This window comes from Rutidosis leptorrhynchoides, chromosome 2 (genome assembly GCF_046630445.1).
Source record: "Rutidosis leptorrhynchoides isolate AG116_Rl617_1_P2 chromosome 2, CSIRO_AGI_Rlap_v1, whole genome shotgun sequence".
Taxonomy (NCBI): Eukaryota; Viridiplantae; Streptophyta; class Magnoliopsida; order Asterales; family Asteraceae; genus Rutidosis; species Rutidosis leptorrhynchoides.
This window is the reverse complement of record NC_092334.1, coordinates 45,064,240-45,088,004: the sequence shown is the minus strand read 5'-3', so window position 1 is coordinate 45,088,004 and position 23,765 is coordinate 45,064,240. Positions and strand designations below refer to the sequence as shown.

General features: G+C 33.1%; 4 protein-coding genes and 1 non-coding gene across 6 annotated transcripts; 1 reads left to right on the top strand and 4 right to left on the bottom strand.

Annotated features, from left to right (window-relative positions):
• The first annotated feature begins 8,814 nt into the window (after window positions 1–8,814).
• LOC139890806 (probable protein phosphatase 2C 59) lies at window positions 8,815–10,643 on the top strand. 2 transcript variants are annotated; one of them, XM_071873722.1, is made up of 3 exons: window positions 8,815–8,955; window positions 9,093–9,142; window positions 9,547–10,643. In XM_071873722.1, the coding sequence occupies exon 3, from the start codon at window positions 9,566–9,568 to the stop codon at window positions 10,433–10,435; it is 870 nt and encodes a 289-aa protein (XP_071729823.1). In that variant the 5' UTR covers window positions 8,815–8,955; window positions 9,093–9,142; window positions 9,547–9,565; the 3' UTR covers window positions 10,436–10,643. The 2 variants fall into 2 exon arrangements, with proteins under 2 accessions (XP_071729823.1, XP_071729824.1); XM_071873723.1 differs by having other exon boundaries at window positions 9,057–9,142.
• Window positions 10,644–12,272: 1,629 nt separating this feature from the next.
• On the bottom strand, window positions 12,273–13,854 carry LOC139890805 (uncharacterized). The gene is made up of 4 exons (XM_071873720.1): window positions 13,799–13,854; window positions 12,986–13,060; window positions 12,587–12,691; window positions 12,273–12,457 (listed from the first exon to the last, which is right to left on the bottom strand). The coding sequence occupies exons 2-4, from the start codon at window positions 13,028–13,030 to the stop codon at window positions 12,368–12,370; spliced, it is 240 nt and encodes a 79-aa protein (XP_071729821.1). The 5' UTR covers window positions 13,031–13,060; window positions 13,799–13,854; the 3' UTR covers window positions 12,273–12,367.
• An 856-nt stretch (window positions 13,855–14,710) lies between these two features.
• On the bottom strand, window positions 14,711–14,783 carry TRNAR-ACG (transfer RNA arginine (anticodon ACG)). Its single transcript has one exon. It is a non-coding gene; the product is annotated as a tRNA-Arg (tRNA).
• A 212-nt stretch (window positions 14,784–14,995) lies between these two features.
• Window positions 14,996–17,834, bottom strand: LOC139890804 (glycosyltransferase BC10-like). The gene is made up of 3 exons (XM_071873719.1): window positions 16,934–17,834; window positions 15,828–16,144; window positions 14,996–15,373 (listed from the first exon to the last, which is right to left on the bottom strand). The coding sequence occupies exons 1-3, from the start codon at window positions 17,507–17,509 to the stop codon at window positions 15,052–15,054; spliced, it is 1,215 nt and encodes a 404-aa protein (XP_071729820.1). The 5' UTR covers window positions 17,510–17,834; the 3' UTR covers window positions 14,996–15,051.
• Window positions 17,835–19,269: 1,435 nt separating this feature from the next.
• Window positions 19,270–22,694, bottom strand: LOC139887837 (NADPH-dependent pterin aldehyde reductase-like). The gene is made up of 7 exons (XM_071870889.1): window positions 22,658–22,694; window positions 22,133–22,380; window positions 21,715–21,784; window positions 20,966–21,054; window positions 20,122–20,226; window positions 19,842–20,014; window positions 19,270–19,540 (listed from the first exon to the last, which is right to left on the bottom strand). The coding sequence occupies exons 1-7, from the start codon at window positions 22,692–22,694 to the stop codon at window positions 19,390–19,392; spliced, it is 873 nt and encodes a 290-aa protein (XP_071726990.1). The 3' UTR covers window positions 19,270–19,389.
• Window positions 22,695–23,765: the final 1,071 nt, after the last annotated feature.

The window sequence follows — 23,765 nt, the reverse complement described above, 5'->3', positions numbered from 1 at the left end:
ACCCGCATCTATTTCCAGAAGATTCGTCAACACCTTCAACAGCTTAAAATTTCGGGACGAAATTTATTTAACGGGTAGGTACTGTAGTGACCCGAACTTTTCCATGTTTATATATATTAATTGAGATTGATATTTACATGATTAAATATTTCCAACATGTTAAGCAATCAAACTTGTTAAGACTTGATTAATTGAAATATGTTTCATATAGACAATTGACCACCCAAGTTGACCGGTGATTCACGAACGTTAAAACTTGTAAAAACTATATGATGACATATATATGGATATATATATAGTTAACATGATACTATGATAAGTAAACATATCATTAAGTATATTAACAATGAACTACATATGTAAAAACAAGACTACTAACTTAATGATTTTTAAATGAGACATATATGTAACGATTATCGTTGTAAAGACATTTAATGTATATATATCATATTAAGAGATATTCATACATGATAATATCATGATAATATAATAATTTAAAATCTCATTTGATATTATAAACATTGGGTTAAAAACATTTAACAAGATCGTTAACCTAAAGGTTTCAAAACAACACTTACATGTAACGACTAACGATGACTTAACGACTCAGTTAAAATGTATATACATGTAGTGTTTTAATATGTATTTATACACTTTTTAAAGACTTCAATACACTTATCAAAATACTTCTACTTAACAAAAATGCTTACAATTACATCCTCGTTCAGTTTCATCAACAATTCTACTCGTATGCACCCGTATTCGTACTCGTACAATACACAGCTTTTAGATGTATGTACTATTGGTATATACACTCCAATGATCAGCTCTTAGCAGCTCATGTGAGTCACCTAACACATGTGAGAGCCATCATTTGGCAACTAGCATGAAATATCTCATAAAATTACAAGAATATGAGTAATCATTCATGACTTATTTACATGAAAACAAAATTACATATCCTTTATATCTAATCCATACACCAACGACCAAAAATACCTACAAACACTTTCATTCTTCAATTTTCTTCATCTAATTGATCTCTCTCAAGTTCTATCTTCAAGTTCTAAGTGTTCTCATAAATTCTATAAGTTCTAGTTACATAAAATCAAGAATACTTTCAAGTTTGCTAGCTCACTTCCAATCTTGTAAGGTGATCATCCAACCTCAAGAAATCTTTGTTTCTTACAGTAGGTTATCATTCTAATACAAGGTAATAATCATATTCAAACTTTGGTTCAATTTCTATAACTATAACAATCTTATTTCAAGTGATGATCTTACTTGAACTTGTTTTCGTGTCATGATTCTGCTTCAAGAACTTCGAGCCATCCAAGGATCCGTTGAAGCTAGATCCATTTTTCTCTTTTCCAGTAGGTTTATCCAAGGAACTTAAGGTAGTAATTATGTTCATAACATCATTCGATTCATACATATAAAGCTATCTTATTCGAAGGTTTAAACTTGTAATCACTAGAACATAGTTTAGTTAATTCTAAACTTGTTCGCAAAAAAAAATTAATCCTTCTAACTTGACTTTTAAAATCAACTAAACACATGTTCTATATCTATATGATATGCTAACTTAATGATTTAAAACCTGGAAACACGAAAAACACCGTAAAATCGGATTTACGCCGTCGTAGTAACACCGCGGGCAGTTTTGGGTTAGTTAATTAAAAACTATGATAAACTTTGATTTAAAAGTTGTTATTCTGAGAAAATGATTTTTATTATGAACATGAAACTATATCCAAAAATTATGGTTAAACTCAAAGTGGAAGTATGTTTTCTAAAATGGTCATCTAGACGTCGTTCTTTCGACTGAAATGACTACCTTTACAAAAACGACTTGTAACTTATTTTTCCGACTATAAACCTATACTTTTTCTGTTTATATTCATAAAATAGAGTTCAATATGAAACCATAGCAATTTGATTCACTCAAAACGGATTTAAAATGAAGAAGTTATGGGTAAAACAAGATTGGATAATTTTTCTCATTTTAGCTACGTGAAAATTGGTAACAAATCTATTCCAACCATAACTTAATCAACTTGTATTGTATATTATGTAATCTTGAGATACCATAGACACGTATACAATGTTTTGACCTATCATGTCGACACATCTATATATATTTCGGAACAACCATAGACACTCTATATGTGAATGTTGGAGTTAGCTATACAGGGTTGAGGTTGATTCCAAAAAATATATAGTTTGAGTTGTGATCAATACTGAGATACGTATACACTGGGTCGTGGATTGATTCAAGATAATATTTATCGAGTTATTTCTGTACATCTAACTGTGGACAACTAGTTGTAGGTTACTAACGAGGACAGCTGACTTAATAAACTTAAAACATCAAAATATATTAAAAGTGTTGTAAATATATTTTGAACATACTTTGATATATATGTATATATTGTTATAGGTTCGTGAATCAACCAGTGGCCAAGTCTTACTTCCCGACGAAGTAAAAATCTGTGAAAGTGAGTTATAGTCCCACTTTTAAAATCTAATATTTTTGGGATGAGAATACATGCAGGTTTTATAAATGATTTACAAAATAGACACAAGTACGTGAAACTACATTCTATGGTTGAATTATCGAAATCGAATATGCCCCTTTTTATTAAGTCTGGTAATCTAAGAATTAGGGAACAGACACCCTAATTGACGCGAATCCTAAAGATAGATCTATTGGGCCTAACAAACCCCATCCAAAGTACCGGATGCTTTAGTACTTCGAAATTTATATCATATCCGAAGGGTGTCCCGGAATGATGGGGATATTCTTATATATATGCATCTTGTTAATGTCGGTTACCAGGTGTTCACCATATGAATGATTTTTATCTCTATGTATGGGATGTGTATTGAAATATGAAATCTTGTGGTCTATTGTTACGATTTGATATATATATATATAGGTTAAACCTATAACTCACCAACATTTTTGTTGACGTTTAAAGCATGTTTATTCTCAGGTGAATACTAAGAGCTTCCGCTGTTGCATACTAAAATAAGGACAATATTTGGAGTCCATGTTTGTATGATATTGTGTAAAAACTGCATTCAAGAAACTGATTTCGATGTAACATATTTGTATTGTAAACCATTATGTAATGGTCGTGTGTAAACAGGATATTTTAGATTATCATTATTTGATAATCTACGTAAAGCTTTTTAAACCTTTATTTATGAAATAAAGGTTATGGTTTGTTTTAAAAAAGAATGCAGTCTTTGAAAAACGTCTCATATAGAGGTCAAAACCTCGCAACGAAATCAATTAATATGGAACGTTTTTAATCAATAAGAACGGGACATTTCAGCTACAAGATATAAAGAATGGCAGCAAGCTATGGAAGGTGAAATAGCTTCCATTGAAAGGAATAATACTTGGGAGTTAATGGATCTACCCCAAGGACACCGACCTATTGGACCACATAAACCTGCTGTGATCATCAACAATCAGCATAACGTACTTGTTTCCCGCTTGGGTGGTAGGGGATATGGGTCCGCACAGGTCTGCATAAACCTGTTCCAGTGGATTTTGGGCTCTAAAAGTCGTCTGGACAGGAAAACTTTGTCGTGAATGTTTCCCTGCTAAACATGCTTCACACATCTGTGTAGGGTGATCAATAACCGGCACTCCATCAACTAGATTGTTGGTCCCTAGCCGCTTTATTGTATCAAAGTTCACATGACCGAGACGGGCATGCCACAACCATGCTGGATCATCAATCTTGGCATGTAAACAGATTGGTGTCCCAACCTCGAGATTAATTTTATACAGCCGATTAGGAGACCTTTGAACCTTCATTAGCAGCGATCCATCTACCTCAAACATATACAAGAAACCATGTTTGATCAAGATTACACAACCCCCTTCTTCAGCTTGCCCAAGACTAAATATGTTAGTCTTTAAGTATGGGATATAAAGTATGTCGGTCAACAAATGTTGTTCACCATTCTTACATGTTAAAAGAATAGATCCTCTTCCTTCTATATCTACACACGAGTTATCCCCAAATCTCACTGTACCACCAATATCCGTATCAAGTTTTGAAAACAGTCCTTTGTTTCCTGTCATGTGGTTTGTTGCTCCAGTATCTAAGTACCACATGTTTTCTCCACCATCATGTGACTCATACTTTGCTGGAAAAACCTTCTTTTCACTTAGATGAATTACTTCCTTCTCGCTTCTTTGATTGGCTACGGACATCAATAGTGCAGTTCTATCATCATTAGCCACCGGTAGTTCGGTTGATCTAGCTTGAGTCAAATTTGCTTGTTCTCCTTTCTTTCGTGTTGGACAATCGGATGAGAAGTGTCCAAATGCATCACATCGAAAACACTGCAGCTTTGATCGATCTTTAGTTAAGTTTTCAGTTATTTGTCTACCAGCAAAAAAGTTTTGTTCGCGGCCTGAACCCCTTCCTCGACCACCAAACTGTCCACGACCTCGGCCCCTACCCCGGGTGTCTTGGCCATTCCCTCGACCTCGACCAAAGTTGTTTTCCCTTTTCTTTCTTGAGTCCCATCCTTCATAGGACAACAGAAGTTAGTCATGGCTGTTATTTGTAGTCTTTAGACTGGTTCGTTCTTCGTAAGCTTTTAGCCTACCCACAACTTCCTGGAATTTCACCGTTTTGAGATCAACCAGTTGTTCGATAGTGGCTGCCATATTTAAGAATTTTTCTGGTATGGCAGTTAATATTTTTCTCACCAACGTGGTTTCCTCAATGACGGTTCCAAGTGCAGCTGATTTTGAGGCAATTCCAGAAAGTTTTGCTGCAAAATCATCAATTTTTTCGTTATCTTTCATCCTTGCTGCTTCAAATTCAGCTTTAAGAGTTTGAAGCCGAGCCTCCATTACTCGTTCAACTCCAAGGTGACGGGTCTTGATTGCATCCCAGATTTCCTTCGCATGGGTGCAACTTGCAACTTGAAGAATCAAGTCTTCAGGTAAAGACTGATACAGATAAGCGATTGCATCATTATCCTTTTTCTGATCGACATCAGTTCCAGGTTCAATTGATTCCCAGATTCCATGTGCCTTAAAAATCGCTTTGATCCTAAGCGACCAGATGGGATAATTGGTCGCAGTTAGGATAGGGCACTGGAACGTAAGATGGCTGGTATCCTTGATTGCATCCGCGGTATTGATAATATCTCCCATGAATCTGGTCTTCGATCGACGCTCGTATTTTTCTGTCTTAGAATCTGGTGATTGATCTAGTCCTTTTGATCAACAACACGATCCCTTTTGTAACTCAGCTCTGATACCAATTGAAGAAATTTGGTACCAGATTATGAAGACAGAATAGTAAAATTTAAGAACAAGAACTTATTGGAAATCCTTCTCCAATTATAGAAAAACTCTTATTACAATCTCCTTATTACATCCCTATTTATAGTTGATTAACCTTATCCATTAAGTTAATCAAGTCTAGTCTAGAATAATCTAGGATAACCAAGTCTAGAATCATCTAGGATAGTCAAGTCTAGAATAAAGTAGAAAAGTCAAGGAAGAAGCAAAATTGAAAACAATGACGACTAGCCCACTTGTTATCCGTTCACATGTTCCACCTCCTCAAATCCATTTGAGATATAATTTCACAAAATAAACCTCTAACTATTACTTTCTGTCAAGATTGGTCCAACAATATAGTGTAGATCCTAATATGTTTGTTTTTCAGAAATCCCATTAAATATGCCAGATTGAGGTAGGCGATGAAAAACATATCGACGAGAAGAATGCACATTGGACTGTGTTTGGTTGATGTGCCAATATTTTTTACTTTTTTTTTTTTGTCCTTAGTTTAGAAATGGTTCATATGTATAATGGTCTTTTCCAGTTGTCTCTTTTAGCTTTTGCAAATTCTAAAAAAGATACTGAAGGCCTACAATTCCGTAGAAGGATATGGAGGGATACATCCATCATGCTTAAAGCAGTTATTGATTACATACTCCGAGGGCGACCTTCAAATCGTGAAGATATAAAAGCTACCATGAAGATTTAGCTAACTACCCTTCTTTACTTGCCTTTTGTCGCCCAAAACGAACGACTCGAGTTTTTTTCTTGAGATTATTTGTTTGTGGCCCGATTTTGTTTGGAGACGAGATCAGAATGAATGAAGGTACTGTGTTTGACTTAGCTGTGAAACTGCCATGCTATTTTTTTGGTTTGTTGCATCATGCTCGTTTAAAGATTTGAGTGCAATACGTTTTTTTAATGGAAAGTTAAGAATTTTTATTCATTAAAACACCAAGGTACATTATTATTATTATTATGCAGATTAAAGGAAACTCTCAAGACGAGAGCATGAATACCTTTCTCCTTTTACATTATAAAAACAAACCATTACAACATAGCTAGTGTTTGGGTTTCCTTTTTTTAACTTTTTTTTTACATTATAAAAACACCAAAAGCACCATAACACCTGTAGATAAAGCTCAAGCCACTATACTCATGGGATTCGAACGCTATTCATTAAAGCCAACCTCCCATTTTAACACTCACATATGCAAGAGAATCTTCAAGGTAGCAAACACATCTTCGTTTAGGATCGAGTTTCGTTGTGTTCAATCGACCCATGGACTAACTTATTTCTCCATTTCCATAAATCACAGCAAGATGTATATACCTATAAAGTAACTAGTATGATTTCCTCTAACACCTTGTGCCCCAAATTAAACAAGCTATATTCCACCAACTAAACAAGCTCATCCATAGTGGCATGATGTATCTACATGAAGAGGCAAGTGATCACCATCTTTTGGGAATGAGTTGCAGAAAGGGCACATATTCATATTTGAAATCATTACCGTCAAGTGTTCCAAAGGAATTTTCTTTCATGATATGTTTGTAAAGCTAAGTTGGAGATATTATATATCTTTATTATAAGTATTAAAAGGTTCAAATAAAACAAGAGGTGCTAACCATAATTTTAAAGGTTCAAAGCATTCAATAAACTACATAAAGAAGATGATTGCTGAGAAGGCCACGGTTCAATTTCAAAGGCCGTTTTATAGCCCTAGATCATGTTGAGAAAACTGAATTCGCAAACACAACATGAAACCAAAACATACTACAAGCCAAATAAGTAGTATTTGCATACACCCAATGTCTTCAAGCTATTACAACCATAGTATGATCTTTTGGTATTCGGTAGTAATTACATCTAGGTCATTACATCGACGATAGCTTCTGCATTGAAAACTGAATCACATTAATAGTTGTGTAAAAATGATGGCAAATATTGGCAATAAGTTTATCTACAAGAATTTGGATTAAGAAAGAAAATAATTGCTCTCTGTGTAGTATGACTGTCATTGTTATCAATTTCTTAGATAACTATTATTCTAGTTTAGTAGATCTTAAAAACCTACATAATAGTACTGTAGTACATATGTAAATCATATAAATATAAATTAATCATTTTTTCATCATCTAAAAACCTTTCCTGAACAGAAAGAGTCAATAAGTCATACATGAGACTTTTAAACTAATAGGTAATAAATATGGCAATTTCAATCCAATTGTAGGTTTTAGGTAGGGATAACAATGGATCGGATATGGATCGGATGCGCCTATATTCATATTCATATCCATTTAATTTTTAATATCCATATCCATTTAAATATAATTCATCCATATTCATATCCGTTGAATTAAACGGGTTAATAGATATCCGTTGGATATTAAGTTTTTTTTAAAATATTCCTATTATGAAATGAAATCATCAAAGTATTCTTAACAAATTATATAAGATATATAAATTTAATACTATTCACATAGTTGTATCTTCACAATCTATATTTTCGATAACATTTAAATATTTTATAATGTACATATATAATGAAATGTAAATATATATGCATACATTTGAGTAAATATGTATATATTTATATGTATACTAGTGAAATGACCCGTGAAAACACGGGTTTGTTTAAACGAAATAATTTAATGATATGTTTTAGGAATTAAGTGAATGTAAATGTTAAAGTCATTTAGTTTATTGCCCCGTAGAATCACGGATTCCGACTAAGAAACTTGTCGTTGATTTTACAAACATAAAGTTCGCTCAAAGTTGAGTATTTATATTTATATTTTTAATAATAATAATAATAATAATAATAATAATAATAATAATAACTAATAATAATAAATGTATTTTGCATTTTTTTAGAAAAATAAAATTACAATTTATGAGAGATTAATATTTCCTTTTATAAAAGATTTTGTATTATTTTTAAAATTAAATTAATACATAATTATGACATCATCATTATTAAAATTAAGCTTAATGATGACATCATCATTTTAGAGGTTTATTAGACTATATAGATATGTATTTCGGGTGCTAAATGGATATATCCATGGATGTTAGATTTTCATCCATACCCGATCTACTAAATTTTCACATCATCCATATCCACTTATCATCCATTTAGACTATCCATATCATTTAAATGAATCGGATCAGATAAATATCCGATGTATCGGACGATTGACATTCCTACTTATAGGTGTACACCAGTCAACTTGACTCGTATTTAATTTTTTCTCTATGTATTCAATGGGTTAACAGAAAAAGGGATTTAATAATTGCTTCAACAATCTCTAAAAAAATACTCGATTAAAAAACGTTGGTTAAGTAAAACAAGATGCTTGATTTACAAACTTGAAAACGTACAAGGGGTTATTTAAAAGTATTAAAAACGTCAAAGGGGAAAAACAATCATACGAGAGTAAATAGCGGATCTCTGATAATTGAATGAATACCCGTTTAATAGAAAACAATTGAAATTGGTCAAAATGTCAACTTTTTGAACTAGCTCTATTTCTTGGATCTTATTGAATCTAATCTAATAATAATCAATCAATCGTCTTTATTTGAGTTGTATTGTTTGTTAGGGATCACATCCCATCCCAAATAGGTATGAATTCATCTCTAAAAATAGATACGTATAATGATCATTTATATATATTTTTTTTCTATATTTTTGTTTGTATTTATATACTCCGTATATATTTGTAGGTTATCCTCACATCATTTTCCGATTTCGTTTTTCAGATTCGCGCTGATTAACCGTCTGACGGATTCACATCATCATCTCAGATTAGGTAAATTTTCTTTCAATTCAAATTTTTCTGTATATGTTGGTAAATTGTTTAATCTATTGCATTTACGTCAAACCCTAATTTAGATGGTAACTTATTTTTAATTGTAATAATAAAAAATGATTTCACCCTTTGTTCGTACAAAAATAGAAAAAAAGAAGCAATTATAAAGCTTGAATTCTGACCAATTTTTGAAAAAAATCGTATCTGAAGCTTTAATTTATGGGCGTGGCCTTGAACTGCTTATAATTTATTTATTTATTTATGAAATGATTATAAGAAATTTTGAATAAGCAGTTGGCGAGCTGATTATTTAAAGCTGCTTAATGATCATTGATTGTTAAATTATAAGTTTCTTTTTCATTGATACAATTTTGTATAGTGAATTAAGATCTGTTGTTTGTTAGGAATTTTGATTAATTGAATATGGGCTATCTGAATTCAATATCATCGCCGGGTCAACCCAATGGTGATTCGCCTGTTAGTGGTGGTGGATTAAGCGAAGATTCTAAATTCAGCTACGGATTTGCAAGTTCACCTGGAAAGAGATCATCAATGGAAGATTTTTACGAGGCAAGAATCAATAGTGTCGAGGGTGAAACCATCGGCCTTTTTGGAGTTTTTGACGGTCATGGTGGTGCTCGAGCTGCTGAATACGTGAAACAACATTTGTTTAGTAATCTTATTAAACATCCAAAATTCATATCTGATACTAAAGCAGCAATATCTGATGCATACAGTCATACTGATACCGAGTTTTTGAAATCTGAGAACAATCAGAACCGAGATGCAGGGTCAACTGCTTCAACTGCAATCCTAGTTGGCGACCGTTTATTGGTTGCAAACGTTGGTGACTCACGTGCTGTTATTAGCAGGGGCGGGAAAGCTTTTGCTGTTTCTCGTGACCATAAGCCGGATCAAAGTGATGAACGACAACGTATTGAGGATGCTGGTGGATTTGTTATGTGGGCGGGTACTTGGAGAGTTGGTGGTGTTTTAGCTGTTTCTCGTGCGTTTGGTGATAAATTGTTGAAACAATATGTGGTTGCAGATCCAGAAATTCAAGAGGAAAAAGTTGATAACTCACTTGAGTTTTTGATTCTTGCTAGTGATGGACTTTGGGATGTTGTGAGTAATGATGAAGCTGTTGGGATGGTGGGACCCATTGAGAGCCCAGAAGAAGCAGCGAAAAAGCTGATGCAAGAAGCTTCAGTAAGAGGTAGTGCTGACAATATTACAGTAGTTGTTGTTCGTTTCTTGGAGAATCGCGCAAGTGGTTCGACTTCGTCACATTGAAATTGGAAATATGATGTTTGTTGGCTCTTTTATAGATTGTGTTTTGAGTTACTAGCAATGTTTGATGACCAACTTTTTGTTGCTGTGTTTTATACAATTTCTATGTGAGTTGAAAAGATAATAAATGTACAAGTAGTGTCTATTTATGTTATTTTTTTAATGTAATATTGACAGTGTGCTATTTGTTTGTTCTTAAATGTATGACTATTACTAATTGTATGACTATTTGATGAGAGTCTTTTGTGTCGAGATTTGCTTCCCTGGCGTGTTGATGATGTGGAGAAGGTGTTTGGTGAAATGCCTGAGAGAGATGTTATTTCATGGAGCTTTTTGATAACAGGTTATATTCAGCACGATTATTTGGAATAAGGGTTGGACTGTTGTAAACGAACAAGGGATGTTAAATTGTTGCCTAATATATAATCGTTATTATCATTTGTGTATTCATTAATATATAATCGTACTCTAATAAATATATATATATATATATATATATATATATATATATTATTATTAGGGATGTAATTTATATATTTAATAAGTTATAAGTTTCATTATTTATTTATATATTTTCATGTTATATATATAAATGTTAATCTAGTTAAGTTATGTGTACATAATATATTTATATATATATATAATCTTTATTTTCATACTTATAACTTTAAATACGTCATTACAACTTTTATTTTAGTAATCATAGTTATTTAAAAAAAAATACTGATAATAAATATAATAATAATAATAATAATAATAATAATAATAATAATAATAATAATAATAATAATAATAATAATAATGATAATTTTTAATGATAGTAAAAAAAAATGATAATAATGATAATATTTATAATAATGATTATGTTACTAGTAATAATAATTCTAATAAAATGATACTAATACTAATAATAATAATATCTACAATAATGATAATAGTGATAATAATAATAATGATAGTAATTATATTATAATAATCATAATAATAATAATAATAATGGTAATATAATAATACTTATAATAGTAATAATAATGATAATAATGATAGTGGTTGAGTGGTAGTGGCCTGCCTATAATACACTTGAGGTCTAATACACTTGAGGTTAGGAGTTCGACTCCACCCGGCTACAACAATTACTTAAATGTAAATGCAACTCTATCATGCCCGTCCGGAATCACCCGGGGCACCCCTAAGTGGGGTAAAGGGATGAGGGGTTTTACTTGGTCGTGCCCTTGGATCGGTTTCAAGGTTTCCTCCCGGGCAGCGATGAGGGCGGGGTTATTATCGCTGCATCGGCATAGTCGAAACGGGAGATGATCGCAACGGGTGGTTTAGTCCTCCTCGGGTGATCCCAATTTCGCTGTCCTAAAAAAAAAAAAAAAAAAAAAAAATATTGTTGCCTAATAAGACTATTTTTGTGATAGTTCCTTCATCCTGGTTTCAACTAGGATTGTTTGAAAATGTATAGCAATTCATTTAGTTATAGACGAAAATTATTGTCCGATTACTGCATGTTTGGAATGGGCTTGTTGATATGTATGCTAAATGCGGGTACATCGATAAAGCTCGGCATTTGTTTAACAAAGTGCCACGAAAAAATATCTTATCATGGAATGTCACGATATGTGAATTACATGGATTAGGTATGGAAACTGTAGAGCTTTTTAAGAAATTCTTGAATGAAGGATCTATTCCTGTGAACATGATGTTCATAGGCGTGTTGAACAGAAACAAGCGACACAGTTTAGGGTACAGGATTTGCAAATTACAACATTCCATAAACATGTTCGCTAGAATAAACGTATTTCAACATCATTTGCAGATTGTTTTTATTTATATGTATATCATCCGTCTCCAACTACGACACTGAAACTTATCTGGTTATTATATGAATGTTCACGACAAAAAATTCTCAGGTGTTTACATAATGTTCTACTAGGTTTCACCAGTTTCTTTTCTATAAGCTTGTAGTCTCTGTTTCAGTTTCTTGCTCTCTTCAAAATTCGCCTTCCTTTTTACAGCTTTCTGCCATAAAAGGAAAAGACTTGAGAGAAAATGTAACTCATTATGAAAACTTTAACTTTTCAAAAAGCTTTTTATCTCAATATTTTTTGTAGAATAACACAATAAAAACATGTTTTTAGAAAAGCTTACTTCCTGCCGGAAACATTTATCGAGCTTTATCTTGATATCTGTGTACTCGCCAACGAATTTTCCGTAAGGATGGTCCATATGACATTTCTGAAATAGCTCGATTATCTAAATCAAACACAAGACAAACGAAGTGTAAGTTTCATGGTTTCAATAACTAACCAATAATATTAACAGAACTTCATGCGTAACACCTACACAGTATAAGGCAATTTTATGTACCAAAACAATTTCATATATATCAGTTAAAATAAATATTCAAACTACATCCTTTAATGTACCGATCTTTTTGTTTGTATGATATCTAACTAATGTTCATATACTAAATCCATATAAAGCAATTTGTAGTTATATAGCTGTTTAACATGAGTTTAAAAGATAAAAACGAGTATTTTAACTTACTTCAGCACACATTGGGTGTCTATGTAGCGTCAAAGGAGGATGCATTTTCACGTATTTCAATCAAAATAGAGAGCACTGCATCAATTGTAACATTAAAAAACTTCTGCTTTACATCATCATGAAAAGAAACAACGCATGGAGTAACAAATAAAGACATAAAAAAAGTTACATAATCTACAGTCAAATTCAAATAAAAAACAAGTTCTACAATTTCATAAAAAAAACAATAAAAGCTTATTCAAACCTAAGAAATTATCTGAGCGCTTGTAGTGTTTGCTTTAATTAAGTTTCTAGGATGAGAGACACCAACAAAATAGGTCATTGATTCAAGGTCATAGTAATCGGATGCCATTTAAACAAAAAATTGTTCACTCCAATTTAGAGCATAAAGTAATGATATCAACTACTTAGATAAGACCAAAAGATAAAAATTTAAAGCATATAAATATAATATAATATAATATCATATATCTTAATATTTAATTATAAATTATATACTCCTTCATATAAACTACGGAGTAATATAATAGGAGCTTATCAGCGGTCTAAATTTCCAATAGTCTGTAGACACTTAAATTTAGTTAAGCCTAACTCCCTCAAATCGCCTAGTTTATGTATCTATGAATAGAGAGATTCAGTACAGAGTGGAGAAAAATATGCAATAAAAGGTATCCAAAATAGAAAGTCACGTAATTATATGCAAACCACACGTAATGATTTAGTTGTTGATACTTAAAATTGAGATCCAATTGGAAAAATATTATGCACCAAAAAACAACAATTTTGTAATGAAATCAAAAGCTTTAATCTCACCTTAATTCACATTTGGTGCCCTAGTTTCTTCTCCAACTGAAAAACCGTTCAACAGGTGAAGACGGAGTTTTTTATTTGACAACACCTTTTATTATTCTTTTGTTTGGCAACAAAAGTTTGGAAAACAGCCACTTTACACCCTCAACTGGACGTTTCGTTATTTTATCACCGATCCTCCGTCCCATTACAAGTGTCCACTTACTTTTTGCACACAATTTTAGGAAATACCACTAACTCTATTCTCTATCAATCAGAAATCTTCCCTCTCCAAAATAACCTCTTCTGATTGATTGAAATCCTAAGTGAACATTTGATATGAGACAACCCAAAATGAAAAGGTAGACATTTAAAGTGGGACGGAGGGAGTATTAAATCATGAAATTAAAATTAACTGATGTTTTCTTTACAAGAAGATTGAATACAAAGCAAATTATTATGTTAATAATGAATAACGATAACTTACACTTATATCAAACAAGCATTGAGAAAAAGAACATAACAAAATCAAACAATGGAAGATTTGATGAGTTTGACCATCTTCTTCAAATTTCTCAAAAATCGTGTATCCATTTGAGTAACATATATAAAGTACTCCTCAACACGATGCAAATATTGTACATGAAGTTTACTATTATTTCATAATACAACGAAAAATTAAAATTATATTATAAGTTTAACGTTGGATGGAGCATGTTAAAGATTTTTAAGAGACATTACTCGTGTTAGGAATGATTTATTGTAATATACAATATAGTGGAATAAGTAAAGATCATTCACCACTCATTAAGCACATTGATTTATGGAACATGACGTTTTTTCAGTTTTTCACATATGTTCAAAATAGTGTTTAGACTTTTTTTTCCTTACTATACTATAATATAAAAGAAAAAGTCCTGAAAAAGTACAACAAAACGACTCTGCTGGGGATCGAACCCAGAATCTCTGGTTTCGTAGACCAGCGCCTTATCCATTGGGCCACAGAGTCATTACATGTTCTATTATACCATCTATTCACTATTAAAGAGTATATAATTACAACCCAACTTTTCTTGAACTACTTTGCAATCACAACCGACAAGAATATGGTTAAGATCTTAGGGAGAAAGAATAATTATTTTATTAATATTTTTAAAATTATATGTGTTGGCATGATAAAAATTTGTCTACAATTTCAACTATAATAGAGAAAAAAGAATATGAAAATCAAAATTCAAAATCTACCATATATGGAGAATACGTTGGACAAAATCACACTAATATCCTAATGTCGATGAAAGGCCAAGTAAAGGATCAAGCGCACTCGGATGAAACTTCCGAGCAAACAAGAAGCAAACAGAACTTCTCCCTTTATTATAGGAGCAGTCTGTCCCGTTATTCCTAATTGATTGTATCAAATTTGCTGTAATGTGTTCGGCTCGAAACATTGCTGGATGTGGGCCCCCCAAAGACCAGTCAACATAAGTTACTGTACGATTAGAATTCAATGAACCATGAAACATGTTGACAAATGTTGGCAGGTAATGCTCATCTGGGTAGCAAGAAGGTAAGCAATATGATTTGAAGAGACTATAATACCTGCATATAAAAATTTGTATGGCAGTTAAAATATCAACTCAAGTATACTCTTTTTTTTTTTTTTCTTTTATAAAATAAAAGGTGGCAATTTCGGCCTATTTACTTATGTATAAGTCAATTTGGGTATTATTTTATCTCTAACAGGTTAAAAAAAAAGAGCTACAATGGAAACGGGTCAAAAGTCACACAAATTGTATTCTCAATGCAGAAAACCTCCGATTCTATTTTATTTAAAGAGTTAAACTATAGTATAATTTTCTATTAATATCTCACACTAACAAATTTTCAATATTTTTAAGCAAAGCAAGTTGCAATTTTTACCCCAACCTGTTTCAAGTTTCAACATAAACATGTTACCCAAACAGTACGACCGGTCCATTTTGATGCCTATATATCTCTTTATCTGTTAAATGAAATTTTGACATTTTTAAAAAAGAAAAGCAAAAAAAAGTACCTAGTATCAGAGACTATTTTGATGGCTAAAGTGCGGTGCATCTCAAACCATTGAGACCCTTTTCTCCAATCACGCAGTTTAATATCAGGTCTCATACGGCGACTGTAGCGGCCCCGCCCATAACGAGATGGATCATCATACGAATCAAGAAAACTGAAGCTTGAACCAACAAGATAATCATAAATGGTTTGAAAGTTATATATCGGGATGCAACTTTCTGATAAGAGAACAAATCGTTCGTTGGAGAAATCGAGCAAGGCATTGCTTAAAAGTCGCCTTTCCGCGTCCACAAGTGTGACAGTTCCCCAATACACTTTCTAAAATAAATAAGAATTGTATACATATATTAAAATTTAATAAAGTGTGAGTACCAAATGTAACATTCCTAATAAAACCCGTAGAATTGCACTCTAGAACACTAAATTCAGGGATTAAATCATTAAACAACAGGATAGTGTACCTCTGTTTTCCTAGATTGTGTCCAAAAACATGAGAAATCCTCTAATTTGACAATGATTTCAAATACAATAGCAGTTAGGAGTAGGACACACAATTAAGAGATGTATGGTATTGCTTATATAAGTGTTTATATGTTTACTGCTTAAACATATATGAAAACAATCCCAGACACTTGTGAAAACCACTTATCTCCTTATTCTCGAAGGAAACAAATTAACAGATTGGTACTCACTTAATACTGTAAGCAAATAACCATTTTATAGTAAGTAATCCCCAGAAGCGTCTTCGAGAAAGGGCAAGATGGGCAACTAAACAAGGCCCAAAAATTTAGAAGGGTCGAGAAATTTGAAAGTTATTTATACACCAATATCACAAATCAATAATGTTATAACACTAAAGAAAAAAAAAACATTTTGCCAAGATTGTGTTGAGAACTTTTTTTGTATTGATAATTTTTAAAATTATTTTCATATGTATAAAACATAACGCGGGGCCTTCTAAATTGTTGAAACGGCCCTGGTAATCTCGAAAATAATGATCCCCATTGTACTAATTAACATTATTGTCAAGCATCTAAATTTCAACATCAAACAATCATAAGATAATAAGCAAACAACATCCTAATCCAACTAAGAACAGATCCATACCTGGCTAGGAATCACACGATTGTAAAAAACCGAAGAATTGTCAAAACTCATACGAACTCCGGGGTTCGTATGCACATAAATGGAGTACTTATTTAAATCCTGCTCACGAAAAAAACGCTCCCACAACTTCAAAAACGGAAGAGGCCCTCTAGTCATAAACATAAAAGCAACTTTAGGTACTCTCTCAAACGGATACTCGGGTTTTTCAGGTACTAATGAAGCTCTCCAAAACAGCTCATTATCCGTCATTCGATGAGTCAAATTCTTAGGCATTTTAAAACTCTCCATACTCGAACAATCATCATTCTTACAACTATTCAAATTAGTACTACAATTCTTATGATCAAAAGTAACCGAATTCGCAATGCTAGTATCAGAACTTGGAGCAGGTGCAATAGTTACATAATTCTTATAAAAATTTTGGGGTTGTGATGTAAAGTACTTATCTACATGTGAACTTGAAGTTAAACCAACTATTATACCAATCCCAAAAAGTATTAAAGAACATAAAAGTCTTACTAATCCAATTGATGAATCTTTAATTACAAATTCATCTTTTTCCCTTCTACCCTTCATCTTCAATGCAAGATGACTAGATCAAATTAAGGATGATAAGTGACATTGTGGGGGTGGAATTTAGGGTTTGGTGGTGAACAAGAAATCAAATCAGTAAAGATGAGTTGAAATTAAAGGTGACCCATGTTAGGGTTTATAAAGAATTTTAAAACCCAGATACAGAAACATGGGACGATGTGTTTAACAAGATCAAGATCGAAACTTGAATGTGCGTTTTTGTGTGTGTGAAAGAAAGAGAAACTAAAAAAACTGTTGAAAATCTAACACGACATGATCGTTTTTAAGACTAAAAGAGACGTGACAGATTGAGAGTCGTGCGGTGTTGTCAATGGGTTCCCTGTTTCTCGGTTTTTTCGCTTATTGATCACTTTTTACTTACTTTTTTGAATTTTTTTTTGTTAATTGCAAAAATCGTTTACGTAATTTATTATATATCAAAATTACAATTTCCATATACATCAAAATTACGTATAATTTACTTAAAAAATTACATTGAAATTGTACCATACTTAATTTTACCATTTTCATTTTAAAAAATTTACATTTACATTTAAAAGGAGGTGATGATTCCACGCGATATTAAGATATGTACACACCATTTAATATGAGTAGACTATTTTACCCTAATTCAATACAACAACAATTAAAATCAATTCTAAAGGTAAGATATAGAAGAAAAAGGATGAAAGAAAAGAGATGAAGCGAAAAGAATTAAAGGGAAGGAAGTAAATCTTTTCTGAAAGGATTATTGAAGGAAAATAATACTGTAATTATTTAAATTCAATCATTTCCATTTAGCTGGGTGGTTATCGTCGTCCTTCTAGGTGTCTGTGAAGTCTCGAGTTTAAGTCTCACCTAAGAATTTAATAATGCAATTTACTTAGCAGTTGGTTATGCAGTCCTTTGAAAGCATCACAGTCTGAGTTTCTCATATCTAATTACTGATAAAATAAACGAAATTGGTTGAGACATTTGTTAGCAGGGGTTGGTGTTCTTGTTCACTGACCTGGTTACATAATACTTATGTATTAAGCTTTTGTAGAGTTGGTACGCTTTGTCTTCTAGATATGACACGAGAATTACCGTCTTTTGTAGTTTTAATTTTGTGGTTTTTGGATCGAGGTTTGGGTGTCATGTTCGTCGCTGTATACGTAAGATGGGAATTGGTTGTCCAAGCGTCGTACATGCATCGTTCCTAATCCACAAATCGACTGCAACTACAATTGATTGTTAGTGGGAACTCCTTTGGTGTTTCCGTCAATGATTCCAATATCTCTGTTTAAAAATAAAAAATAAAATAATCATTCTAATTCATTTTCTCTCTCCTAATTAAAACTCGAAAACACAAATTTTTTTAATTTCTTTCTATTTTCTTAATTCTTAATAGAATAATAGTAACTCTGGAACAGAGCCTTAGATATAATTAGTGGTAAAAGATATGAAATTGGTTGAGGCATTTGTTGGTAGGGGAGGTGTTCTTGTTCACTCATCTGGTTACATAATATTTTGGTAGTAAGTTTTTGTAGAGTTGGTACGCTTTGTTTATTACGTATGACACGAGAATTACCGTCTTTGTAGTTGTTTTGTTTTATAATACAAACTATCACTGAAATAAACTATCAACGTGTTTGGTAGCATAGATGTTAGTAGAAGATAGCACTTTATTAGTGTATTATGTATTATTGCCTCATTCCCCAATAATGATAACTTGATACATTTAAGTTAGGCAAGGATGTAACAAAATCCATACTCAACCCTTACAAACAGAATCCATAGCACTTTTACTCTTCTAGTTTTAGTGTATTATTACTTCATTCCCCAACTAAAATACAACTTAATACATGTTAGTTAGGCTAGGGATGTAACAAGATCCATACATTTTAGTGAGCTAAACTACGAAGCTCGTATTTGAACTCTAGTAAAGTAATAACTTGGCGTGATAGATAGCACAGCTCAAATAATAATACCGAAATAGATGCACCATTATCAGCCATAGTTAGATTTAGTATCATATCAGCTGCCTTAGGAGCCCTGTAGACAGAAGGTACAGATTTAGATAAACGAATTAAGCGAACAAGTAATCACATGAATAATCAAGAAAATACTTTACCCGCCAACTCAATACAGCACAGATATAAAACCTTTTACTAAGCACACTCTTACTTGCATAGTATTGAAATTACTAGTTTTAAATGTACACATATTGAATAAGTGTACAATGTAATAAGCAGCTGAACAAAAAAATTTATATATGTCCGTCCTATTTTAAATGACCAAAACAAAATGCTTCGCAAAAGTTTACATACAGTCAAAGTAAGTCAAATATATGTACCATGAGTCAGGTGCCTGGTACAAACTAGATGAACTGCCAAAACATGATTGAAGCATGTCGGTATTTATGACCCCGGGATTAAGTGCAATAATTGCCATTCCAGCGGGCAACTCCTTTGCCACTGACTTGGTCAACCCTTCGACTGCCCATTTCGAAGCACAATAAGGGGCCACCTGTCACCATTTTACAAACCATCTTAATAATAAGCATGAGTTCATAGGTGATATGAAAGGCATGAAAAAATACAAACGTAAATTGTTAAAAAATTTTATTTTTTTACCTGTGCAGCTGCAGACCTTCCCCATCCGGACGACATATTGACAATAATGCCTTGTTTTTTCTCGATCATAAGGGGAATAAAGTGACGTAAAACATTTGCAAGTCCCTTTTTTTTTCTTTTTTTCTTTTTTTTTGGCAAAAAAACCGAAACTTTTATATAACCATGAAGCTTCATAAAAAAAATGAAGCCTCAAAACAAGAATACAAACAAAGGCAACGCGGCCAACCAAACTACAAAACCTCAACGAAAACACAAACTAACCAAATAACAAAAGGAGACAGAAAAATAAACGAATCAACAAACAAAACATATTAACCATCAAACTTGGATCTACAAACGACCACCCCTTTACCTTTCCTTGACCGCGTCTTTGTTTTCTCATTAACCTTTGGAAGCGTCTTCGACCCGATCAACTTTCCTTCCACCCGAACCAAACCTTCCAAATCCTTCACAGCCTCTTCAAAGAAACTAAACTTTTCACCCGACCCTCCTCCTTTGTCTACGCCATTAGCCGCCTCATGTCTCAGCCCAAGCCCATCTCCAGGCCCATTCACATTCCCAGAAACAGTACCCAACCCGGACCCACATCCAAGCCCGTCATCATGCCCGTTAGCCTTCCCAAACCTGCCACGATCCATTCCACTCGACCCGTTGTCACCTCGTCCCTTGTGTTACTCGACTGTCCAATTTCAAAACCTATACTACCCGGATTAAAGCCCGTCTCCCTAACACCATTCCCCTTAAAACCACTCCCTAAGATCCCACCACTCTCAAAAGAACCTGGGCCCGAATTACGAACCCGCTTACGTTTTCGATAACCATGAGATTCTAATGCCACTTGAACCTTGAGATTAGTATCTATGACAGCATTTAATTCCTCCTCTGGAACTTCCCATAGTCTGTTGTTTTTGTTTATGGTACCTGCATTATTTACTGCACATACATGCTGCTTCCATAAGCACATTTCCTCTTAAAGATAATATAAGTTAACTGAATAACGTACATCTCCTAAAATGAATGATTTACAGTCCGAATCACATTACATAACATTACATGCAATTATAGAACCATAACCAAACATCAAATTATAAAGTCCACACTTATTGAGAGGAACATTATTATAAACTAGATTCAAAAACTAATATAAAGAAATCATTTATTCACTCCGTGTAACGTCATCGTGTTCCTTAAGTATTACAAATCGATATGAATTGTTTTGTGTTTAACACTGGTGTCTAAACTGTAAAGCGAAAAATGGGTCTAAAACATACATGAAAATCTAGGTGAGATAAAGAATGTGAGGCACAACACTAACACCAACTTCTTTTAACAAACTCTACTTTCTCAATTGATCATAGCACCTTTTAACCTTAGTGATTGTAATTGTAATTTAATTTAAATAGTTTGAGGCCTTAATTCTTGTGCTCAAGGTCAAATTTCTGTTTGTATGAGCTTCAGCACGTGTATATTACATCATTTACAAAATGTATATTACTCCACTAAACAAAAGATAAAATGATTAATCATGTAACAACAAGTGCTAAGAACTAAAAAGAAAGTTAAAAAAAAAAAAAAAAAAAAATGTATGATTACCAATGATATCTGGAACACCTTTCTTCTCCATTACAACTCGTGCCAACTCTTGAACACTGCTATTTGAACACTACACATGTAAATTATAGGCTTTCATCAACAATTAACTAATGTAAAGACCTAATCACAATATCTGGATATAATTCAACAACATAATCATCTTGAAAATGTTAACCAAAGAGTTAATTGTCTATCTTATACACTAAATTCTTAACTAACCAAAAAAAATAAAAAAATCAAATCGCATATTCTAAGTGATTGTGATTTTATTTTTTAATGCTTGATAATAAGCAGAACAAAGTAATTAACATCTGTGGTGCTGAACTCTTGAAGCTATGAAAACCAAAAGAGCATATATAATAAGAGTAAATTGCATAAATTAAACAAGAGTAATGAGTAAAAGAGACGGAAAACTAACGACGTCAACATTGAGAAAGATGTGTTGGTGTTCAGATGAAGATGATGAAGAAGAAGGAGAACATCCGATTATGAAATGACCTCTTTTTGCTATTTCTAGGGCTAGTGCTTTTCCTAAACCTCTGCTTACACCTGTTATTAACACCGTCTTTTGGGCGACGGTTACACCTTTAGCTCCTCCTCCTCCTCCACGCCGTTCATCACAGCCGTCGTCATTTCCGATTTCGGCCTGCTTTGTGTTTTTTGATTCTTAATACGAGTAGTTGAAGAACAGGTGATATTAGAGCACCGGGTGTCGTACCAATTCCCACCGTTTTCACTCAACACCGCCGCCGGGAAATATTGGGTTCTTCAAAAAATTCTGGAGTTGGTGTTAAAGAATGTGAGGCACAACACTGTCACAAACATGTTGCGTCAAAAAGCTCGGGTCAAGTGGATTTTAGAGGGTGATGAGAACACGAAATATTTCCATTCATCCATCCGGAGAAAGTATTCTAAATGTAATATTAGAGGTTTAAATATCAACGGGTCATGGTGTGAAAATCCGGATGTTGTGAAACCATTTATAATGGAGTATTTTAGAGATGATTTTAAAGAAAAGAACTTTAACATGCCGAATTTTATCAACTGGTTATCACTCGCCAGTCAACTCAGATAATGGGCCTTCTGGGCCTCCTGGGCCTGCACCCCTGCTAACGGGTCTGTTTCTAATTCTGCTTCTGATACGAATCATCATACATCTCTTAATCGAATTAGTAAACAGGAAGCTGAGAGTTTAGAGGCCAAGTTTTGTGAAGAAGAGATTTGGGGTGCTATTAATGATTGTGGGAGTTCGAAAGCACCCGGACCGGACGAGTTTAATATTGGGTTCTTCAAAAAATTCTGGAGTATTATAAAAGACGACCTTGTGATTGCAATTCAAAGTTTTTGGGAATCCGGGGAAATATCTAGGGGATGTAATGCTTCATTTATCACATTAATTCCTAAAGTTTCAGATCCGATTTGTCTTAAAGAATATCGCCCAATTAGTTTAATTGGAAGTTTTTACAAGATCCTTGCGAAGTTGCTCTCAAATCGTCTCAAAAAAGTTATTCCTAACCTAGTTAATTTTGAGCAAAGTGGGTTTATCAAGGGAGGGAACATTATGGATGGTGCCTTAATTGCGAACGAAACTATTTCATTTTTAAAGAATAATCGTAGGAAGAGTCTTGTTTTTAAAGTTGACTTCGAAAAGGCATTTGATTGTCTAAATTGGGAATACTTGGAAGAGATTATGTCGATTATGGGTTTTGGGAAAAGGTGGATTAAGTGGATTCTTTCTTGTTTAAATACCGCCACAGTTTCGGTTCTTGTTAATGGTTCTTCGACATCCGAATTCAAACTTGAACGTGGGGTGAGGCAAGGGGACCCCCTATCCCCTTTCCTCTTCATTCTTGCGGGTGAAGGTCTTAATGTTCTTTCAAAAATGGCTATTAGAAATAACTTATTTAGGGGTGTCGATGTTGGTGGCAATAACGTTCATATTTCCCACCTTCAATATGCGGATGACACCATTTTCTTTGGTGATTGGTGTAAGTCAAACCTTCGTAATCTTATGTTGATCCTAAAATGCTTTGAACTCACTTCGGGGCTCA

Bases quoted from the DNA above. Each gene is read 5' to 3' on its own strand.
- LOC139890805 (XM_071873720.1), bottom strand. From the start codon at position 13,030: ATGCATCCTCCTTTGACGCTACATAGACACCCAATGTGTGCTGAA. The intron at 12,692-12,985 runs GTAAGTTAAAAT...TGTTTGATTTAG, and splicing joins GACACCCAATGTGTGCTGAA to ATAATCGAGCTATTTCAGAA. The intron at 12,458-12,586 runs GTAAGCTTTTCT...CTTTTATGGCAG, and splicing joins ATAAATGTTTCCGGCAGGAA to AAAGCTGTAAAAAGGAAGGC.
- LOC139887837 (XM_071870889.1), bottom strand. From the start codon at position 22,694: ATGGTTTCACAACATCCGGATTTTCACACCATGACCC. The intron at 20,227-20,965 runs GTTCAAGTGGCA...AGAAAAAAAAAG, and splicing joins TCATAGATACTAATCTCAAG to GGACTTGCAAATGTTTTACG. The intron at 20,015-20,121 runs GTAAAAAAATAA...AAATGGTGACAG, and splicing joins GAAGGTCTGCAGCTGCACAG to GTGGCCCCTTATTGTGCTTC.
- LOC139890804 (XM_071873719.1), bottom strand. From the start codon at position 17,509: ATGAAGGGTAGAAGGGAAAAAGATGAATTTGTAATTAAAGATTCATCA. The intron at 16,145-16,933 runs GTATGGATCTGT...TATTTATTTTAG, and splicing joins ATCGTGTGATTCCTAGCCAG to AAAGTGTATTGGGGAACTGT. The intron at 15,374-15,827 runs GTACTTTTTTTT...TTTTATATGCAG, and splicing joins AAAATAGTCTCTGATACTAG to GTATTATAGTCTCTTCAAAT.
- LOC139890806 (XM_071873722.1), top strand. From the start codon at position 9,566: ATGGGCTATCTGAATTCAATATCATCGCCGGGTCAACCCAATGGTGAT.